At 40.0% G+C, this 18,398-nt stretch overlaps 1 protein-coding gene across 1 annotated transcript in view; it reads left to right on the top strand.

The window, feature by feature from the left end:
- LOC117010454 (leucyl and cystinyl aminopeptidase) overlaps positions 1-18,398 on the top strand; it is a 59,258-nt gene that overhangs the window by 30,745 nt on the left and 10,115 nt on the right. Inside the window, exons 5-10 of the mRNA XM_033084943.2 lie at positions 208-328; positions 985-1,139; positions 1,475-1,588; positions 11,664-11,795; positions 14,982-15,113; positions 16,778-16,938. Of these exons, the coding sequence (XP_032940834.1) occupies positions 208-328; positions 985-1,139; positions 1,475-1,588; positions 11,664-11,795; positions 14,982-15,113; positions 16,778-16,938 (815 nt within the window). The remainder of the gene's footprint in view (positions 1-207; positions 329-984; positions 1,140-1,474; positions 1,589-11,663; positions 11,796-14,981; positions 15,114-16,777; positions 16,939-18,398) is intronic.

The raw sequence follows: 18,398 nt of genomic DNA, 5'->3' as shown, positions 1-18,398 counted from the left end.
CTCATGAGGGATTTTAAAATTTGTGTCATGTATGCCTTTCTTGAACACTTTGCTTGATGTTGTCATCCTTGAGTTGTACTTGCATACACACAAGACAGTGTCACTGTATATTTTGACAAGTTAATAACTCCTGCCAGCCCCTGCTTCAATTCTAAATCTTTCGTAGCTACCAATTTCAAATTATTTTCTCTTCTCTGTTTGGACTAGGTATCTGTCTATGCCATACCGCAGCATGTAAACCAGGTTGGGTATGCCCTAGACACAACAGTGAAGCTTCTGAAATTTTATCAAAAATACTTCTTAATGAAATACCCTCTTGAAAAATTAGGTAAGTTCTGTAGGACTTTCAAAAAAGCCAAAAACAAACAGAAGCAGCTCTGATCTGAAAAATATATGGGAATTTTCATTTTTTTAAAAAGTATTGCAATTATTAAATTATTAAATAATTGTAAAAACTAATTGCATGTTTGTCTGAGTGCAAGTATTAAGTGAGTCCCAAAGTTGGAGAGCTTTTGTGAGCTTTTGGAGCCAGATTTCTCACATTTTTATGTAAATTTACACAGAAGATTTTCTTTGATGTTACTCAACTTGATAGTGAGGAAATTCTCAGTCTGTGAACCATGTTTACAGCTGCAAGATCTGCAGCTTGACTCCTGCATGTATTAGTTTGACTGGAAAGATAGTGAAATGCAGTCTTCTAAGACAGTGCTTTTCAGTAGTGTACTTTTAAGCCGTCTCCTTTCCATGTTACTTTTATTCATGCAGGATCCATAGGCAGGGTCTCTTTAAATTGTTTGTGTCAGAGTACTGCTAGAGAAACCTCATTATAAATCTGTGGGTGTTACATACTTGAGATTTGAGTGTGTGTTCACACCACAGTGTTTAAATCATTAATTTTTAAATTATTATATCATGTAATTGGTAGGCTTGAAAGACAGGGTTGCTTTAACTGGCTGTTTTCTAAATCTTTCAAATCTTTTCCAGATCTGGTAGCAATTCCTGATTTTCAGGCTGGTGCAATGGAAAACTGGGGCTTGATCACCTTCCGAGAAATTGCACTCTTATTTGACAGTAATACTTCTTCAGCAAGGGATAAAAAGCTAATAACATCGGTGATAGCACATGAGCTTGCCCATCAGGTACTAGTCTGGAAAGGTTATTGTTTTCGTTTCTAATTTCTTTGTTTTTTAAGTGTAATTCTGTCCTTGAATTTACCTCTCCCCTCACTGTGACTGGGTTGTGCATTGTATTTGTTCAGAAAATCTACAGGTGTATTTTCTACAGCATAACAGGCAGAATGCAACTCTCATGCCTTGCTTAAGGAGTTGTTGCTGCAAAAAATCTTTACTATGGTTTTGACTGACCTTCATTTTACCACAAGATAAAGCAGAGGATGGATGGAGTACTTCTTATTTGATACATTGTCATTTGATTTTAATTCTAAGAAAATAATGATGGTTTTGGTCTTTTGTAGTGGTTTGGCAATCTAGTAACTATGGAATGGTGGAATGATCTCTGGCTGAATGAAGGATTTGCCACATTCATGGAATACTTTGCCATGGAAGAGGTTTTTCCAGAATTACATTCAGTAAGTAATTTCTGTAATTTCATTTGCTGCATCTTCGTTATTATCTGTTTTTACTGCTGCCTTTAAATGATTGATACTTATAAACTGATATTGAAATTAATTTTGGGCCCTGATCAGGCTACATCTCTGCTTTGGCATTTTATTATAGTGGAAGTGGCTTTGAGAAGGGTACATTGTTTCTGTGGGTTTGAAAATTTTTTTGCTTTATTTTGGTAGTAATCTACATGCAGTCTACTGTGTTTTGTGAAGGTTAAAGTATTCTGTGTAAAATATTAAGTGCTAAAACATGTAGATATCTGTATATCAAATTATAACTTAATCTTTCTACAACAATTCCAGACATGTTGTTGAACAAATTTGTCTACTTCTGCTTTTCCTAATAGACCTAGGAAGCTTTAGGTTATTAAATATGCCTGAGGTTGCAAGTATGTGAAAGAAACAGAGTCCCCAGTCATGGTATAACCAGACATGTTTATTAAAATATTATAAAAGCTAATTAATAGCTTTTATAATATTTTCACTGTTGGGTTACAATAGCATGCATCTAGAAAGCCAGTAGTATAATTGTTAATAGGCTTGCTAATCAGTAATATTTGTGATCAATTCCCTAATAGCAACATCAGAATTTTCTCTCAAAGATAAATGCTTATATAATAGTTCTTTCTGCAAACTGCTGTGTACGTGTTACTTGTTACATTTTTTAAAACTTTGTTACATCTCTACTGCCTTGACTGAATAATCTTTTCTTTCTAAGTGCTTCTTTCTCAATTACAAGTTGTTTTCTTTCCCTTTATCTCCCCCTTTCTTTTTTGCTAAGTATTGCAAAGCTAGTACAGTTTGTGTCTGCATAAGCATTACTTGCTTTACATTCTGATGAATATGCTGTTGAATACAAGAAAATGCACATTGTAAACATAACATAATCATCAAAAGTACTGTGAGTCCTACTACAGCAAAACCAACTACATGTTTGACCCAAATCCAAAATTAAATCTTCCCAACCAGGAGAATAGACTAAAAGGATCCAATCTCTGGCTTTGCTGTGATTCTCCAGACAGCTCCTTCAATTCCTGGATGCTTTTGTGAACAGATTCAGAATGCTCACTTGGGTTCATACTGCACATTCCCTAGAATGGATTCACTTTCATGTCCCTGGGCTAACAGCAAAAAGTCTATTGCTGCTTTGTTTTGCAGTGTTGCATGATGTACTGAGTCAACATCAGTTAACAACCCTGTTACAGCATTACTAGTAGTGTTACTCTCCTTCACAAGCCAACAACCTAGTTTATTAATTGTGTTCAAGGCATATGCAGTATCAATAGAGGCAACTAAGGAACTAAAAAAATCTCTTTGTTCTATTCCAGAATTCAACTTCAGAGTTAGAGTTGTGATTAAATGACTTAGATTTATGCTTCTTTTGCTATGTTATAGTGTCCAACTGGTTAGAGTTTCAAGACTGGGATGAAACACAGTCAAACAACCAAAAGTATATTGACCACCCACTGCATTACTTTGAGTTCCTTTCCATGCTCTGTTGCCACATATTAAAAATATTTTATCAGGCAGGTTTGTTGCAGTGTTCTGATTTGTGAGGGAGTAATAAAATTGCACCAGGCAGAGGCATTACAATAAATGCCAGTGCCAGTTATGTCAACCCCTGTGTTGTCTGCTTTTGGATCATTAGCATTTTTAAAGTGAGGTAAGCATAGTTAAGCATTAGTTAAGGTAAAAACACACAGGAGCTTTTATAGAGCCAAGTACATCCAGCTCTTGAGGCTGCAGTGAGAGAGCAGGAAGTTACAGTAATTTCACGACTATAAGGCGCACCCTTTTGACTAAAATTTTCCCTGGAACCCGGAAGTGCGCCTTATAGTCCGGTGCGCCTTATCTGATGGACAAAGTTCAAAAAAATTGCCTACCCGGAAGTGCGAGCTGCGAGCCACGGGGGGAGCCGGCAGGGCCATGGCTGCCAGGTGGAGGTGGGGCGGAGCAGGGGCGGGCACGCCCTGGCCCTGTGGAGGCGGAGCCGCCCCTCCAGAGGCACGCCCCAGCCCCGTGCAGGCGGAGCCGCCCCTACACAGGCACGCCCCAGCCCCGTGCAGGCGGAGCCGTCCCTCCAGAGGCACACCCCGGCCCCGTGCAGGCGGGATGGCCCCTCTAGAAGCACCCCCCGGCCCCGTGCAGGCGAAGCCGTCCGTCCAGAGGCACCCTCCAGCCCCGTGCAAGCGGGACGGCCCCTCTAGAGGCACCCCCCGGCCCCGTGCAAGCGGGACGGCCCCTCCACAAGCACCCCCCGGCCCCGTGCAGGCGAAGCCGCGCGTCCAGAGGCACCCCCCGGCCCCGTGCAGGCGGAGCCGCCCCTCCACAGGCACCCCCTGGCCCCGTGCAGGCAGCACGGAGGGGCGGCGGCCATAGCCCGGCCCCGGAGAGGCAGCACGGAGGGGTGGCGGCCATAGCCCGGCCCCGGAGAGGCAGCACGGAGGGGTGGCGGCCATGCCCCGGCCCCGCCGGATGCAGGCGGGCCTCGGGCCCCGCAGCACCGCCCCTGCCAGGTACAGGCGGGCCCGGGGGCCAATGACTGCCGGGTTGAGGCGGGGCCTCGGCCAACAACCGCGCGGAGGGAGCTGGGGGCGGAGCCTCGCTGCAAAAAAAAAGTGCGCCCTATAGTCCGGTGCGCCTTATCTGATCTACAAAGTTGCGAATTTTGCCAACTCCCGGCGGGTGCGCCTTATGGTTGTGAAATTACTGTACTTGTTTTTTTCATGCCTCCATCAATGTTGTCCATGGACCATTTCAGATACATACATACACAGACAGATACAGACTAGCTGGCATTAGACTGCTGTGATCCCAGACACCACGATGATCTATGCTTGCCTGGAGTTGTACAATCACGTGTAACTGTCTGATTGTATCATTTGTTCCATTCATCCTTTGTCAAAGGAATGCGAACCAGATATTTGAAATGTATCACTAGGACTGGTCATGAATATACAAAGGGGAGATTGATTAATTGCTTTGACTAATGTGAGCCTAACTTTGATCTTTGGTGGTGGTACCCATGCTTCATTCACATTCATTAAGAATATGCTGAGGATGATAAAAAGGGTTGTGCCCAAACATATTACAACTGATTACGAAACTAAAATTATGATACCTTCAATTATATGGTGGGTTTGATGTTCTTCACAGGTAACCAGTGAGCTCCTGTGGATAGAGAAACACAGCCATAACCATGCCCCCGTGTTAACAAAAGCACAGGGCCTAGCCATTGTCCACTCTTCAAGTCTTTATAATAGACAGGTGACCGAGAATTTGTTAAAGCATGGGAAAACCTTCTTTCACTTGCTGTTTTGTTATCAAATCTGGAAATGCTTAAAAAATTAAATCAAACATTGCTTTGTCCAATTGTTTCGGAGGTGTTATACCAAGGGGATCTACCCTCTTTTGTTTAAAAAGCATACTTTTTAAAAGGGCTTTCTTTAATTTGTTCCACAACAACTTGATCTGTTGAGGAATGAGGTATACCAGTTGAATGTTGTATATCCCAACAATGAAAAAAGGTTTTCATTGGTTGTGAAACATATACTACACCATTGTCAGTTTTCACTACTTTCAGGACTCCTTAGATAGCAATAGCTCACAACATGTGTTCAATGACATCTCTTGCCTTTTCGCCTTTATGAGCAGAGACAACTAAAAATTTGGGATGTGTGTCAATTGATACATGCGCGTATTTTAGGGTGCCAGAAGAGGAAATGTGGGTAACATCCATTTGCCAGACTTCACTGACACCCAAACCTACTTGGATTTGTACCTACTGTGGTAGGTAAGGGTATTGAGCAAGTACAATCAGGGCAAGAATGAACAATTTGTCTGGCTTGAGAAAGGGTGAGATCAAATTGTTTACTCAAAGCTTTTGCATTCTGGTGATAAGTCATGTGACTACTTTGCTTGTATAAGTTGTTTTGAAACTGTTGCCATCATCATCATTATTAGGGCATCAGCAGCCGCATTGCCTTCGACCAGAGGTTCAGGCAATGATGAGTGAGACCTGAGATGCTTAACATAAAAACAGTGAGATCTGCATTGAACAAAATACAGAGTAGATAACAGCATAAACAAATCCTTGTTGAGTAACTGGTTTGAAAAGTCATGTTCAGTACAGTTTAAAATAGCTACTACATACAAGGAATCTGATAGTAAGTTGAAAGTTTCCTTTTGAAACAATTGAAAAGCTTCTACCATGGCTGCTAACCCTACTAGCTGTGTTGGCCTTGGCTGAAAAACCAGTTTTCCCAATCCCCTGTGGAGTATTTCCAGACAACAGCTGCTTTCTGAGTTTTCCCAAAACAATTGATAAAAACTGTCTTTGCTCCAGACAGGAGCTGTGACAATATCAGAAAACGTGTCTGTAAGGAAAGATCTTTTAAAGATTGCAAAAGTTTATTTTTTTGGCAAAGAATTAACAACGTTTCCCAAAAGTCTTTCAGGGCCGCCTGTAAAGATAATGATTCTTGGAACATACTGTGAAAATTGTTTTCAGGCAAAGGACTGTGGATATGAGAAGGGTCTTCCTGGCTTAATTTTCATTTGTGGAAACAAGTCTAACAATCACATCAAGCAATGTAGTTACTGGTTTTGAAATTGTGTGAGGTAAAAATACCCACTTTATCATCCACAATTGTTTGTACATCACTGTGCTACTAGTGCATATGGTTGGAATTCAGCCAAGTTGAGAAAAAGCCTCGGTGGTAACTCTGCTTGTTGTCTGGGTACAGAAGAGGTTTGAATTTTATTTGTTATGAGTTGCAATCCTTCACAGGCTTCTGCATCCAGCTTGTGAGGAGAGGAGGTACTAAATCTGTGTCTCTCTTAAGTAAATTAAACAAGGGTGACAGTGCCTCAGTGGAGATACCAAGGGTAGGTGTGAGCCAACTAATAGTTCCTAATAATTTTTGCAAATAATTTAGTGTTTTAATATAGGTCCACAGCACAATGGGCTGAGGAACAATTTTCTGTTCAAATAACAGAAGCCTTAGGTATTTTAATAGTGGGACAGTTGGAACCTTGTCTGCTGCAATACAAAGAGCAAATTTGTCAAGAAAGAAACACAGAAGGACAAACAGTTTTGCAATACTACAGAGTAATCTGCTGCTAGCAGTATATAATCCATATAATGATACAACAAAACCTTTGAAAACAGCTGTCGCACCAGTTGTAAAACACTTGCTACCACAAACTGACATTGTAGGACTGTTTTTCATTCCTTGTGGTAACATAATCCTGTGATACTTTTGCATAGGTTCACTGTTCAAGGATGGTAATGAAAAAGCAAAACTAGGTGCAACATCAGGGCGTAATGCAATTGTGAAAAACAATCCTTTAAGTCAATAACTAACATTCCCAATTTTCAGATATCATTTCTGGATTAGGAATTCAAGGTTGCTGTGTGCCCATCAGGGCTATTAGTGCGCTGATAACCCTCGGGTATTTTAAGAGTCTCCATTTGGCCATCTTTTTGGAATCACAAATATTAAGGTGTTCCATAGGGTTGTAGAAGGAGCTGTATTTCCCAGATCCAATTGTTTGACCAGTTTTTGTGCTTGTTGCAGCCATTCCCCCCTGAGGGACTACTGAGGGGTGTACCACAGAGGTATATTAGTGTTACACATGAGTTTAAGTCTCAGATGCACATCAGTTGTCCCTCATAAAAATTTGTTGTCAGTGTCAGTCCCATTGTGATAACAGATCTCTTCCCACAGTGTGCATGTAGTAGAAAGTACATATAGTTTGAGCTGTGCCTGTTTCCCTTTTTGCCCGTAAGTTCCTTAGCTGACTGCTGTGGCATTTGCTGATGTCCAATGCCTGTGATGATCTCTGATGACTGTGACAAGGGCCAGGTAGGTTCACTGTGATGGCTTTGTCAGCTCTGGTATCTATTAATCCTGTAAAAGACTTGTCATCTACAACACAGGTTGGAAAAGGTTACTGTATGGAAATAAATTTAGACCAGTAAATTTGAGGAGTGCCTGTGCTCCTAAAACCTCCAGTGCCTCTGTTAACACAGACAGATGGTATCAATTGCATGTCTGGTAATATAGGAAGTGGAATGAGTTGAGTGATGCATGGAATAGTACAAGGTGGATTAGGAGTCCAAGCCATGATTTTTAGTTCATCCCTAGAATCAGAGCTGATTATTCCTGGTAAAAGAAAAAGTCCACTTGTAGATGATTATGATCTCCCGAGTAACAATGCATGGCACTTATATGGAAGGTGTCCATTTAAACCTGTGGGTATAAGGTGAACCAGTGTCAATTATTGTGATTGTGGCATCCCAGCACTGCCTGAAGTCCCCCTGTTGTTCCTTGAGCTTGAGCTGTGTGGGTTTGCTGCCACTGGATCCTGTTTTGTTGTGGGGCAAAGGATTCCAAGCCCATCATGGAGTTTCTCTGCTGTGGCAGAGGTTTGCTGTTTCATCATACTTAGAATGGCATTCATTACTCCAGTGGTGACCTTTCTTGCATCTAGGGCATGGTTTACTAGGTTTTTGTTCCCTTGTTTGTTCTTGGAGCATGCTTTTTCATATGACTTTCTACTCCACAGTCAAAACAATTTAACTGTTGCCCTAGCAACCTCTAGCTGTTGAGCAAAGACAGTTGCTAGTAAATCCGTTTTGTATTATTCTGTGGCAACATGTGCCCAAGCTTTGATAAAGTCATGTAAAGAAACTTCAGGTTTGTATTTAACTAGACCAAGTGCCTTGTGACAGTCAGGATTAGCATGTTCATAAGCTAAGGAGTTTTACTCAAACTTCTGCTGCATCTGGTAAATCAATTTGCCTTTTCACAGCTGTTTACAAACTATCAATAAAAGTAATGTAGGGCTCTTGAGATCCCTGCCTTACTCTAGAGAAGCCAGGTTCAGTTTATTAACCTCTGACATTTTTTTCAGAGTTCTTATAGCCAGCTCTCTTAATTGTTTATATATTTCTGGGGCCATCCTTAACTCTTATCATCATCTGATCCCCAGTCCCTGTCAAATGATCCTTGGTTTTTGGAGCATTAGCAGTGTTTACGTTAGCCTGTGTTTGGTCTCTTCACAAAGCCCCTTGTACTCTGTCCACCATGTAGAATATTGTGCTGCGGTCATAGTTGATTTAAATAAAGATTTCCAGCCAGCAGATAATATAACATAGCTCTCTGTGATAGCTTCTGTAGATCTCAATGTGTAGGAAGATTTCAAACCATTATCTTTCGTAGATTTTCTTAATTCTTTTACCATTTAATGGAAAAGTTGCTCGTGTGGAGGCTGATTGCCTTGATAAACCACAGGCAAAGGACAGAGCAATTCAACATCCCCTTGAAACAAAACTGTTTTTCTACAGGTGTCTAAAAAGTGGCTCAGGGAGCAGCAAAAATTGACTGTCATGAAAGACTACTTTGTACTTTTGCGTCAGTAGATGGTGCTGCAACCATAATTTTCAGCTGTTGCAACGCTATTTTAGAGTGCAAATCGCAGATATTTTCCTCCAGATTTGCTTTCTTTTTCCTCCCCAGTGGTCCCCTCCAAATGCAAAGCAAGTGAATTAGAGCATGAAAGCGTTGCTGTGGATGCAGGGGAAGCGTCTGCTGGAGAATTTACAGCTGGGAGTACTGCGTCTTCAGAATTATTAAAAGCTTGCTATGCAGAATACATACTTGTCCATGTTATAAATTCATCTGAGTTGATCTCAGGTGCATGTGTTTGACATGCTTTTAAAGCATCCCCCACTTGGTTCCAGTGATTGAGATCATAGGAACCTTTAGTGGTGTACCTGGGACAACTCCATGTAAGGAGTTGTATTAGTTTCTTTTCCTGAATTTTAAGATTTTGCTCCTTTGCTATATGTAATAAGCAGTTTTTATGGAAGGCTTCTAGTTTAGAGGTATTGTTTCCCATTTTATGAGGAAAGGACTGTGTCATTAACTTGTCTATTAGACAGCAGTGAAAGGATGTCCTCAGCGATCCTTGACGTTCACCATTGGTGCAGTTGGGATGCGCTGAAGGTCCAGGATTGCCTTAGAAGATTATATGTCCCTGTTCAACGAGCCATTTGCAAGCGCATGAAAGAAACAGTCCCAGTCATGGTGTAACCAGAGACATTTATTAAAAATGTACATAGCTTTTATAATATTTTCACCATCGAGTTAGAATAGTGCAGACCTGGATAGCCGATAGTATAATTGTTTATAGGCTTGCTAACCAGTATATTTGTGATAATTCCCTAGTAGCAACATCAGACTTTTCTCTCGAAGATAAATGCTTATATAATAGTTTGCTCTGCAAACTACTGTGCACCTGCTAGTCGTTACATTTTTTAAAACTTTGTTACATCTCTGCTGCATTGGCTGAATAGTTTTTTCTTTCCAGCTAAATGCTCTTTGTTCTCTCAATTGCAAGTTCCCTTTGTTTTCTTTTCCTGCATGAGGTACTTCCTGTCTTCCCATCATCATGATATTGCTTGTGTCTAAATCAGTTTGGGTTTCACAAATGAGCAGACATGGCATAAAAGTATCAAATGGTCCATCAGAAAGGACTCTGATAGCATTGAGTTACATTTAACACAAAGCACTGCTCCCACTGCCACTTGTGTTTCCATATATAGCTGAAGGATAAAATCTTTCTGATAAAATAATATAGTGATTATTTCCAAACTCTCTCATATACTGACTCAGCTTTTCAGACACTGGAAAACATGATGGTTTCAAATTTGTTGTTTCTTCTCCAAGGACAGTATATCAACTACTGCTATAACACTTTATTGTCACTGAGAATGACAGGCAGATAAACAAAGGTCAGTGTAATTAAATGTAGAGGGTAGTTGAGAGAATAATTTTGCATTCTGGATAAACATATCTCCAAGGAGAGCACATACCTTAGCCCTGAAATAAACTTCTAGGAGCATTTATATGACTTACCTTAGTCATGGGATTAAACACCTGATTTATAGGGACTGTTTCCTACCTGATAGAGTGTGTTCTTCTCAGCATTCTGGAGAAGTGTGAGTTTTAAAGTCTTAATTCACACTTATTCGTATTAAGAAACTTGAATTGCTGACGTGGTCCAGTAGAATTCCTTTACAGCGCTGAATGTTTCAAAATGTTGTCATTTGACCTAGCTTGGTTGTTCAGTTTCATTGTCACCAAAAGTATATAGCCATTCTGCTTGTTGGCTGCATATGTGCTGAGGGTGGGACACAAAAGTAGTGCCCTTTATTAGCAAGGACATATCTAACATCTGTGTACTTCATTCCAAAAGCTGTGTGAAAAGCTGCCTTGACCAATATCTCATTTTATTGTTTGATTGTGTCAGAATGTGTTTTGGTAAAAGTAAAAGGCATCACCCAGAACTTCTTCATTCAAGAAGAATAGCCTTAACATTTTAAACTTCAGCAGTTATTTGTTTTGTATTTCACAGAGGGGTTTTGTGAATTTGTTTTGTTGTTTTTGTAGGAGTTTTTACGTATAGAGAATTGTTTGCTTGCTGTGATGAAATGAAACGGACACATACCAATATGATCAGCTTCTTTTCAGTGTTTGGGGTTTTCTTGTTCTGATACATTAAATGCAAATATCCTCATTCTGGAAACAAAGAAGTGAGTGACTTCGATAATCACTAGATAATGTGCTGTTTACATTCTCCCAAGCATTACTGTAGTGAATAATTTCTCTAGACTTCATGCTTAAAGTACATGAAAGTCATATTTTTGTATTCCCTGCCCCCTGTAAGTGAACTGAGAACAGCGGTGAGCCAAATGTGAAATTTGACATGCACTTATTTAGAGGGTCCATTTTTGTCTGGTGCCGATGACACACTTTCCTGAGACGGGCTTAAGGGTCTGTATAATGATGCAAACGCAGAAATGAGATTCCACTGCTAAAATTTGGCAGAGAAATAGTAGCTTTTATAAATGATAAACTGACAGTTCTTTTGCTGCCTAGAGCAATGGAGGAGCAAAGCAAAGCCAACTTTTATTTTTCCGCTTAACGTGTATGTTTCAGGTTCCTAAACAGTAAAAATGTTTCTCTTCTAGGATGAAGATTTTCTTAATCTAATTTTCAAGGCTATGATGAAGGATGCCTTGAATTCTTCACATCCAGTCTCTTCTGCTGTTCAGTCTTCTGAGCAAATCGAAGAAATGTTTGATGCTCTTTCTTATATCAAGGTAACTGTAAAAATATTGCAAAATATTTAGATAGTGATACATTACCTATTTAAAATATGAATGTGGAATCACAAGTAAATACCTAATTCAAACAATGCAGGATTTCTCAATTATGTTTTGGAGCCTCTGTGTAGCATTTAATTAGGAAAATATTATGTATCTGTATTTGTGGCCTTACATACCATCTTGTTGAATACTTGAGCACAAAATACAATACTCATGGAGATGTAAGAGGGGAACCAATAGGTGAAGCTACCTAACCAGTTGGGCATATATTCTTGTGATAGCATACTATAATAAGTGATTAAAAAAAGAATAAAAACAGAACACCAAAGTAATCACTCAATCTTATGTTTTCCCTGGTTTAGGAAAACCCCGGTATTTTAGAAATACCCTGAACTGGAAACTTGCCTCTGAATGCAACTTATTTTACTGCATATTCTGGTTGTCTGAAACATGATAATTTCTAATGTCTAGTCAGAATTGTGTGTGAGGCTTATGTTATTAAAGCATCTCAGTGTCTTGCTTAAAAATGCATGAGAGAAGAAATACCTGTATTCGCAAAATTTTCATCCACATTGTCTCAGGTTTTAGATACCAGATTTTGATAGTGTTGAGGAAAGCCTTTTGTTTGTTTACTTTGGATTAGCTGGCACTTCTTTCCATCACTATCTTATGCTTTCATCTAATTAGAAATCATGGGGACAGCTGTTTTCTGCTAGAAAATAGTCAAATGCTACATCTTCCTCTGCTGAGCGGAATGCAGTTCCCATGACAGTCATGGTTTGTTTCCTCTGACTTCTTTTTGCAAGTCTCAACTGGTCAACACATGTTGTCTGGCATCCTTGAGTAGTCTGGGATGCCAAATAGACCTTCAGTAGTGATGTGCTTCCATTTATTTTGGACTCTGTTCTCTCAACTGCAAGAACTGATATGTGTGATTTCCAGGTTATCTTGGTTGACAGATGAATTTGTGTTCTTTTATCAAAAGACATGGCTGTTGTTTCGTGCTTCAGAGGTGCTGTCTCAAGTAATCCCCTTTTCGATGAACTTCTGGAAACTATGCATTTAGCACAATTGTAGCACAATGTCTGTAGCCAAATAACTTTAGAGATACAAATTCTGTCAGTCTTTGACTGATTGAAACTTCCCTATATAATTTTAATGGAAAAGTCCCCTCATTGATTGGATCAGAGCTTTGTTAAATTAGTATAACATTTTATTTGGAGAATTATTTTATTACTTCATTGCTACTAATAAGTATGTGCACATTTCAAATACAATTGTACCAACCTGCACCTTTAAGAGCTGACCAAAAGAGGTTTTGGACATTGTCAGAAATAGTGTTTTCACAGCTACTTTCTGTGTTTCAGAGGATTTCATTGCATAGCTTTTCCTTCATGCATGAAGTTTTTGTATTCCGCTACTCTTGTCCCTGTAGCTTAGGTTAGTTCTTGGCAATTCACATGAAAAGAGACTTGCAATGAAGTCCCTAATAAGCAAAGAGTTGTCTGTTACTGAATTGTACAAAAAAATTTGTTCAACTGGACTGCCAACTGACGTAGATTAGTAGGTGGCCTCTACATTGTACAGTATGGAATAGAAATAATTGTACAATTTTATTTTTAGTCTGACTGTTTTGCAGACTGTCAGTAAGCCTAAGACCTGTGGGACAAGACCCACCTGCAACAACAGAGTGTATGAAAGGATATACAGTAGGAAAAACAAAGGAGCAAACCTATAGGTTAAGTATGGATACATGCAGGAGAAGAAATTGTGGCCATATTATTAAAAACTGTCGTAAGGGTTATTTTTAACTTTTGTTGAGTCGAAAATAACCAGGCAACCTTCAGTTTCAGATACGATGTTACTCAAATTCCAGAACTTGAGTTTGGATTGTGTGGGAACAATGCATTATCTCTCTAAAATCTTCTCCTTTACTTCTTCTGTTCTACTGTTTCTTTCCTAGAAACAGTACTAGAAATAGTACCAAAAGTGTAAAGTGCGCCTTTAAACTATTCTCGATCTGTGGCTGCTCATCTGTATTCAGTTCTAGAGCATGCAAGTCCTCAGGCAATTTACAGTAATTTCATGAGTATAAGGTGCACTGGAGTGTAAGGCACACCTTTTTTTTTGCAGTAAGGATCCGCACTCAGCAAAGTAACGAATTAGTAATGGACTCACGCGATCACAGGGTTTACTGGCAGGTGCTCAATTTGCAGACATTTTTCACAGATTGGTGTAGCCTTTAAACTCAGCCCCAGGGGCCCTCCCTGTGCCATGGGCCCTGGCACTCCCGCCTGGCGCTGGCTCTTGCAGGCTGCCGCCGGCTCTTGCAAGCTGCTGTGGGCTGCCGCCGGCTCTCGCAAGCTCTTGTAGGCTGCCGGCTCCCACTTCCAGGTTGGCAAATTTCCAAACTTTGTCCATACATAAGGTGCTCCGGAGTATGAGGTGCATTTCTGGGTTCGGACCAAAATTTTAGTCAAAAGGGTGCGCCTTATACGCATGAAATTACTGTACTTATTTGTGACTTTGACATAGAAATTTTCACAGTCCTTTTGATACTAAAACTACTTAGATACTGTTTTTTTTCTTTCTTTCTTTACAAGACATGGCTGTATTTAAACACATCAAAATGTACTTGTTCTTCTGCATTCTATTCCAGGCTACCAAGTGGTGTATGTCGTCTTTTTCCTGTATTTTTAGGTTTTGATATAACCGCACATCATATGACTGTTAAACACTGACTCACAAGTGCAGTTCTGTACAATACAGATGAGTATTGGTAATGAAAAGTGGCAGTGAACAGAGATATAGCAGTAAGAAGGCAATATTTTTCAGATTATGTTAACTGGAAAAAATATCAAATTCTACTAGTCTGTTTTTTAATTGTAGTTTGAGCATTTAAAATATTTTTTTTCCAAAGGAGCTCGAAAGATTTTCAAACTGTATTAGCCTTTTCTGTAACTGTATCTGGAGTTTATGAAATTGTAAAAGAGTGTTTTTCCAAGGCAACTTGAGTATAAAGTGAGTATAAAGGTGATTATTTGAAGGATATTACTTGGAATAAGATCTGCCAACATCTGACTTACTCCTGTACTGTGAAAGGGCTGAAATATGCATATGCTTAAAAAAGTTCTGTAGCTTCAATTTACTGGTTCATTTTCTCCTTTTTTCTCCCTACAGGGGGCTTCACTTCTTTTGATGCTGAAGCATTATCTCAGTAAGGATGTTTTCCAAGCTGGCATTGAGGTATACTTGCATAATCACAGCTACGGAACTGCCCAGAGTGATGACCTGTGGGACAGCATGAATGAGGTATCCATCTTTGATGCACTGTTCTTCTTTGCTGTTTTTTTGTTCTTCACTTCTTTGAGAGTATAGTCAGATTTTTTTTTTTTTAATTTCATTGTTTATGAAAAAAAGTAGGATAATGGACTTCAGGTAAATAGAGTAATTTCATGACTATAAGGCACACCGGATTATAAGGCACACTTGCGGGTGTCAGCAAATTTCCGAACTTTTGCCCATATGTAAGGCACACCGGACTATAAGACGCACTTTTTTTTTGCAGCGAGGATCCGCCCCTGGCATCCCCAGTGCAGTTGCTGGCCAAGGCCCTGCCTCCACCCCGTTGCTGCGGCCCTGCGGGTCCCCGGGCTCACCTACACCCGGCGGCCGCAGCGCTACGGGCCCCCGGGCTCACTTGTACCTGGCAGCCGCGGGGCCACTCCCCCTCACGGCCTGGCGTTGCCACGGGGCCGCCCCCTGTCACAGCCTGGCGCTGCTGCAGGGATGCTCCCCCTCACAGCCCAACACTGCCACGGGGCCACTCCCCCTTGCAGCTCGCATTTCCGGGTTGGCAAATTTCTGAACTTCGTCCTTATATAAGGCGCACCGGACTATAAGGCGCACTTCTGGATTTGGGCCAAAATTTTAGTCAGAAGAGTGCAGCTTATAGTCGTGAAATTACTGTACTCTGAATTTTTTGCTCATCCTATTCCAAAGTTCTCTCATATAGATAGAGAGATAACTGAAGCTTCTAGGGCTACATTGAATATCATCCCAAAAAAATCACTATGAGTGGGTATGTACTGCTATGCATGTTCATCCAGTATGGACATATCCTCTCTAGAATTACATGGGTAGTGTGTTAAGACCAGAATGCAAGTAATAAAATTCAGGAGAAAATTTACTTTCAAGGAATAGCTAAATCCAACCTTGCAGAGCTCTTGGGTTACTCTCTAGTAGTGTAACTTTGTTGTAGCATCTGTTTTAACAAGTGTGATGAAATTTTAGGAAGGCAGACTGTACAGGCAGCTCTCAAATTATAAGGTGCCAGGCATAAGGCTATGTCTTATTTTAAAATTAGTGTGAAGGACTCAGGAAAACAAGGCAGAAGAGAGTGAGGACAAGAGTCAGCAAGTCTGTGGGAATCAGAGAGGCTAGAGAAAGGAGGGTGGAGAGGCAGCAGGAAGGATGGGGGAAAGACGGAGGGTCCAGGGAACTACAGGCCTGTTGGCCCAAACTGAGTGCCAGGGAGGGTCATGGAGCAAATCATCTTTAGTACCATTGCATAGCACATACAGGACAACCAGTGAATCAGGTCCGGGCAGCATGGATTTAGGAGGTACAGGTACTGCCTCACCAACCTGGTCTCCTTTTATGACTAGGTGATCTGCCTGGTGGTTGAGGAAAAGGCTGTGGGTGTTATTTGCCTGATCTTCAGCAGAGCCTTTGATGCTCTCTCTCATGGCATTTTCCTGAAAAATCTGACAGTTCGTGGCCTGGGCAGGTGTACTCTTTGTTGGGTTAAAAACTGGCTGCACAGCCATGCCCAGAGAGTGGAGGGAAATTTACAAGTTCACTGTCAGAGTGATTGTTTACAGATGCGGAATCATGCTACCACTAAATTGGTAACTTAAGAAAATTAAGTGTTCTCCATTTGCTATTTTCTTGTTATGTTATGATTGTTTTTACAGATTACCAGTGGAACTTTAGATGTAAAAAAAATGATGAAGACTTGGATTGGGCATAAAGGATTTCCTTTAGTCACTGTTGTCCGAAAGGGAAAATTTATTTCAATACAACAAGAGAAATTTTTGTATCGTGTGGAACCAGAAAATTGGACATCAGATGCAAGGTTATTACCTTCTTAATACCTTTTATCCATTAAAAGCAGGCTACTGTCTTAAACCTTGTACCTTTTTTCACTTGTATTCAGGCCTTTTAGTGTTTACATTGAAGGCAGGTAGTAATAGAGAATTCAGCACAGAAATTCACACATCTAGTATCTGCCTGAAGATCCATGTCTATTTCCACTGAGGCAACTGGTAAAAATCAATGACACCCTTTATAATCTGAGTTTCTTACACGCATCCATTTTCCTGAAGCTTTTAAGCTTGACAGCATGAGTTGGTTTTCAATACCAAAAGGCAGATCTCTTAAGTAAAGGTTTCTTTATATTTGGGAAAGTTTTGTGTGTTTAACAAGACTCTGAAGAAAGGCAGAAGTTACAGATGCATGTATTTTTCATGTAACTTTAGAACCTGTCCTACTTATTTCAAAAATTCAGTGTATATCTTGGGCTTTGCTACAAGGAGGTAAAGAAGCTAGAATCAATGCTTTGTTGGCTTTGAAATTTTAAGATTACGCTACTGCATGACAACAAATGACTGAATATATAACAGAGGCAATATCCATTGTGCCAAAACCTAAAAAGAAAGTACGTATGCAAATACTGAAGAAGCAAAGATATGGCAGTTGGTAATTTTAAAATTTTGTTTACTACAAATATGACTTACCTCAACAGTGTCTTCTAACAAAAATATGTAAGTGTGAATTCTTTTGAGAATTTCTGGTTTTACTGAGTTGTTTGAGGTTTTAACAGGAGCTGAGTTCATTTCATCATCCTGCAGAAAATTAGGTCTGTGTAAGATATTTATTTCTTGAAATGTGGGAATTTAGAGAGCTCTGTTTTATTTTTGTTATGCAGAGAGAGAAAAACAATGTGGGGTTGAAAGGTAAGGGAAGAAGGGAAGGATTTTTAAGCTAAATAATTTCTGTTTCTAGTTGAAGTAAATTTGGGACATGCATGAAAAAGTTTTCAAAGAGAGCACCCTGTGTGAGTCACACACAGAGGTGATCCCTCTCAAAATCAGATTAATATGTGAAGCTTTTCATCCCACTCGGATTTGTGTTTTTCTCTAATTAGCTAAGTCCTTGTCATCATTATGAGCCTTCTTAACATTTGTTCTTCCAGTTTGCAGTTCACCTAAGAAAGTCTTTGTGGTATGCAATTAATTATGGTTTCTATACCATGATTTAGAATTTGAGTCTTGTACTTCGATAATTTTAAAATTTTAGTTAAAACTTGTAAAAGATCAGAAAAAGAATGTTGGATTCAGGTAAAAATAATACTGGATGAATTTCTGATGCAGCCAGAGATTTACTGTCTGTATGAGTTAGACAAGCTACCTAGTATGCGGGAACTGGAAAAGAAGTACTAGGAAAAGTTCATTCCATCAGAGACTAGTGTGGTTTAAAATCTTTGTTGGTGACATACACAGTAAGATCAAGTTCCCCCCCAGAGAATTTGTAGAT

This window comes from Catharus ustulatus, chromosome Z (assembly GCF_009819885.2).
Source record: "Catharus ustulatus isolate bCatUst1 chromosome Z, bCatUst1.pri.v2, whole genome shotgun sequence".
In the NCBI taxonomy this organism is placed as follows: Eukaryota; Metazoa; Chordata; class Aves; order Passeriformes; family Turdidae; genus Catharus; species Catharus ustulatus.
The sequence above is the reverse complement of the archived record's forward strand: the minus strand, read 5'-3'. Positions and strand labels throughout refer to the sequence as shown.